Here is a 2,217-nt window from a genome sequence, read left to right on the forward strand (position 1 = left end):
CGATTCATTCTGATTTCAAACGCCACACCTTTTGCTCTGTTCCATCTCGCAGTCGAGCGGCTGTCCCACTGGCAGTAGAGCGACACCTCTCGACAGGAACCGATGACCTCGGCCGCACCGGGGCCGTCGCGCCCGCCCAACGCGCCGCGCACCCTGACGCCCAAGTCCGTCTCCGACCCCGTCCTGCGCAACGCCCTGCGCTACACCATCTCGGCGCGCGAGTACGCCACGCTGCACAAGTATGTCATCTCGCGGTCGCGCGTGCTAAGGCGGACGGCGCCGAGCGTGGCGACGGTCGAGAAGATAGTCGATGGCGACAAGCCTGGCCGACGGCCGTCACATGCTGTGCCGCCGAGCGACAGCTACAATACACGGGCGATCCGCGACGCGCTGCGCTTATTTTGTCGGCACGGGCGGCGGGCATGAAGACGTATGATGTCTTGATGAAGAGGGTGCTTCGGCAAGAAGAGAGTATGTTCCCCGGGCTGTCCCTGCATGGCCTCCTTTGCGTGGCAGGGCCACCATGGTGTGAAGCAGCATGCACTGACTCAACCACAGCACGAACGCGAAGAAGCAACCGCTGTACAACTCACCCACCTTCCGTCTGTCGCTTTCTCTATCCTCCATCCTGCTGCTCTATCGCCTGCTCTTCCGCTTCATGTCCAGGTTGCGCGGCCACCTGCTCGACGATGCGGCGATCCCCTTCCGACGACGCAATCCCGTACCGCCGCCACACTGACGTCGCCCTATGCACCCGCCGTCGGTGCCTCGCTCGCCGGTCTGGCCCTCGGCGTGTACCCGGCGCAGCAACTGCGCGTGTCGGTCGCCATCTACGCCATGTTCCGCGCCCTCGAGTTCGGCTGGAATCTGTGCGAGGGCGAGGGCATGATCTGGGGCTTCAAAGCCGGTGGCCGCGTCAAGAGGGAACGGCCCTGGTGGTGGGGTAGCTGGATGATCCAGCCTTTTGCCTTTGGACAGCTGCTGCACGCCGTCGTCTTTGACCGCGACTGCTTCCCCGCGGCCTACGGAAACCTCATCTTCAATAACTCGACAGCCTATCTGCAACAGAGGCCCGCCGGCTATCCGAGCCACCTGGTGTGGCCCAAGACGTTGGAGATTGTCGACAGCCTTGCACAGATGGCAAAGCTCAATTGGCCGTACGTTTCCATGGCGCGCTGCTTGGGTCCGAGAAGACAGCTGACAAATGACAGACCCTACATCTCGCCCACTCTGTTCCCCAACAAGGAAACGCTGCCGGCATCACTCGCCGCCGTCGCGCCCCTGACCTCGACCGCACACCCCATCATCACCTCTCTCTCGTGCGCGACCCTCCACCCGTCTGACCCGTCTTGTCTGCGTACCTACCTGCAGTTCTGGCTCAGCTCGTTCCCGCCCTTTATGCGCATGCTCCTCGGCTTCTACGGCGCGTTTGCCATTCTGCCCAACGCCGGCGCCAAGCTGTACCACGCGCCCGTCGCCGTCCTGACCAAGGTGCTCGGCCGCGCGCTGCGGAGCTCGACGTTCCTCGCCGGCTCCATCTCGACGGCGTGGGCCTCCATCTGCGTGTTCCAGACGTGGCTGCCGCGCCACGTGCTGCCGACGCTGCGGTTCTTCCTCGGCGGCTTCGTCGCCGGTCTCTGGGCCTGGGTCGAGCGGAAGCAGGGCCGGGGCATGTTCCTGTACTCGGCACGGGCGAGCGTGGACTCGCTGTGGAAGGTCGGCGTCAAGAGGCGGTGGTGGAAGGGCATGCGCGGCGGTGACGTGTGGGTCTTTGTCGCAGCGCTCATGGTGACGGGCGTCGTGTACGAGAGGGACGCGCGGGCAATCCGCGAGGGTAGCTGGCGCCGTGGCGTCAGCTGGATCCGGGGCGAGGGCTTGCGGGATTGGAGTCTCGAGGAGGACGAGGCGCAAGGGGAGGGCGAGGGGCAGGAGTAGAGACTCGTAATCAGTGTTGTAATGAAGTGTTGTAATGAAGTGTTGTAATGCAGTGTTGTAATGAAGTGTTGTAATGCAGTGTGTACGAATTCGTTCTACGCAGGCTGTCTACTTCTATGGCATATCGTCATTGTGTTTGCCCATGTTGTTCTCGTCATCCTCTCCTTGTGCTGACCCAGTCACGCCGTCTCCTTCTCGAGGTAGTTTGCCACCTCGCCGAGCCACCACACGTGCACCCGAATATCATCCGTCAGCTCTGGGTGGAAACTCGTCGCAAAGATA

The 2,217-nt window shown here is 62.7% G+C and overlaps 1 protein-coding gene across 1 annotated transcript; it reads left to right on the forward strand.

Annotated features, from left to right (window-relative positions):
* Positions 1-102: 102 nt before the first annotated feature.
* VDBG_09616 (conserved hypothetical protein) lies at positions 103-1,935 on the forward strand (the record flags this gene model as incomplete). The annotated part of the gene is made up of 4 exons (XM_003000375.1): positions 103-239; positions 450-471; positions 559-1,157; positions 1,212-1,935. The coding sequence occupies 4 exons, from the start codon at positions 103-105 to the stop codon at positions 1,933-1,935; spliced, it is 1,482 nt and encodes a 493-aa protein (XP_003000421.1).
* Positions 1,936-2,217: the final 282 nt, after the last annotated feature.

This window comes from Verticillium alfalfae, genomic scaffold (genome assembly GCF_000150825.1).
Source record: "Verticillium alfalfae VaMs.102 supercont1.15 genomic scaffold, whole genome shotgun sequence".
NCBI lineage: Eukaryota > Fungi > Ascomycota > Sordariomycetes > Glomerellales > Plectosphaerellaceae > Verticillium > Verticillium alfalfae.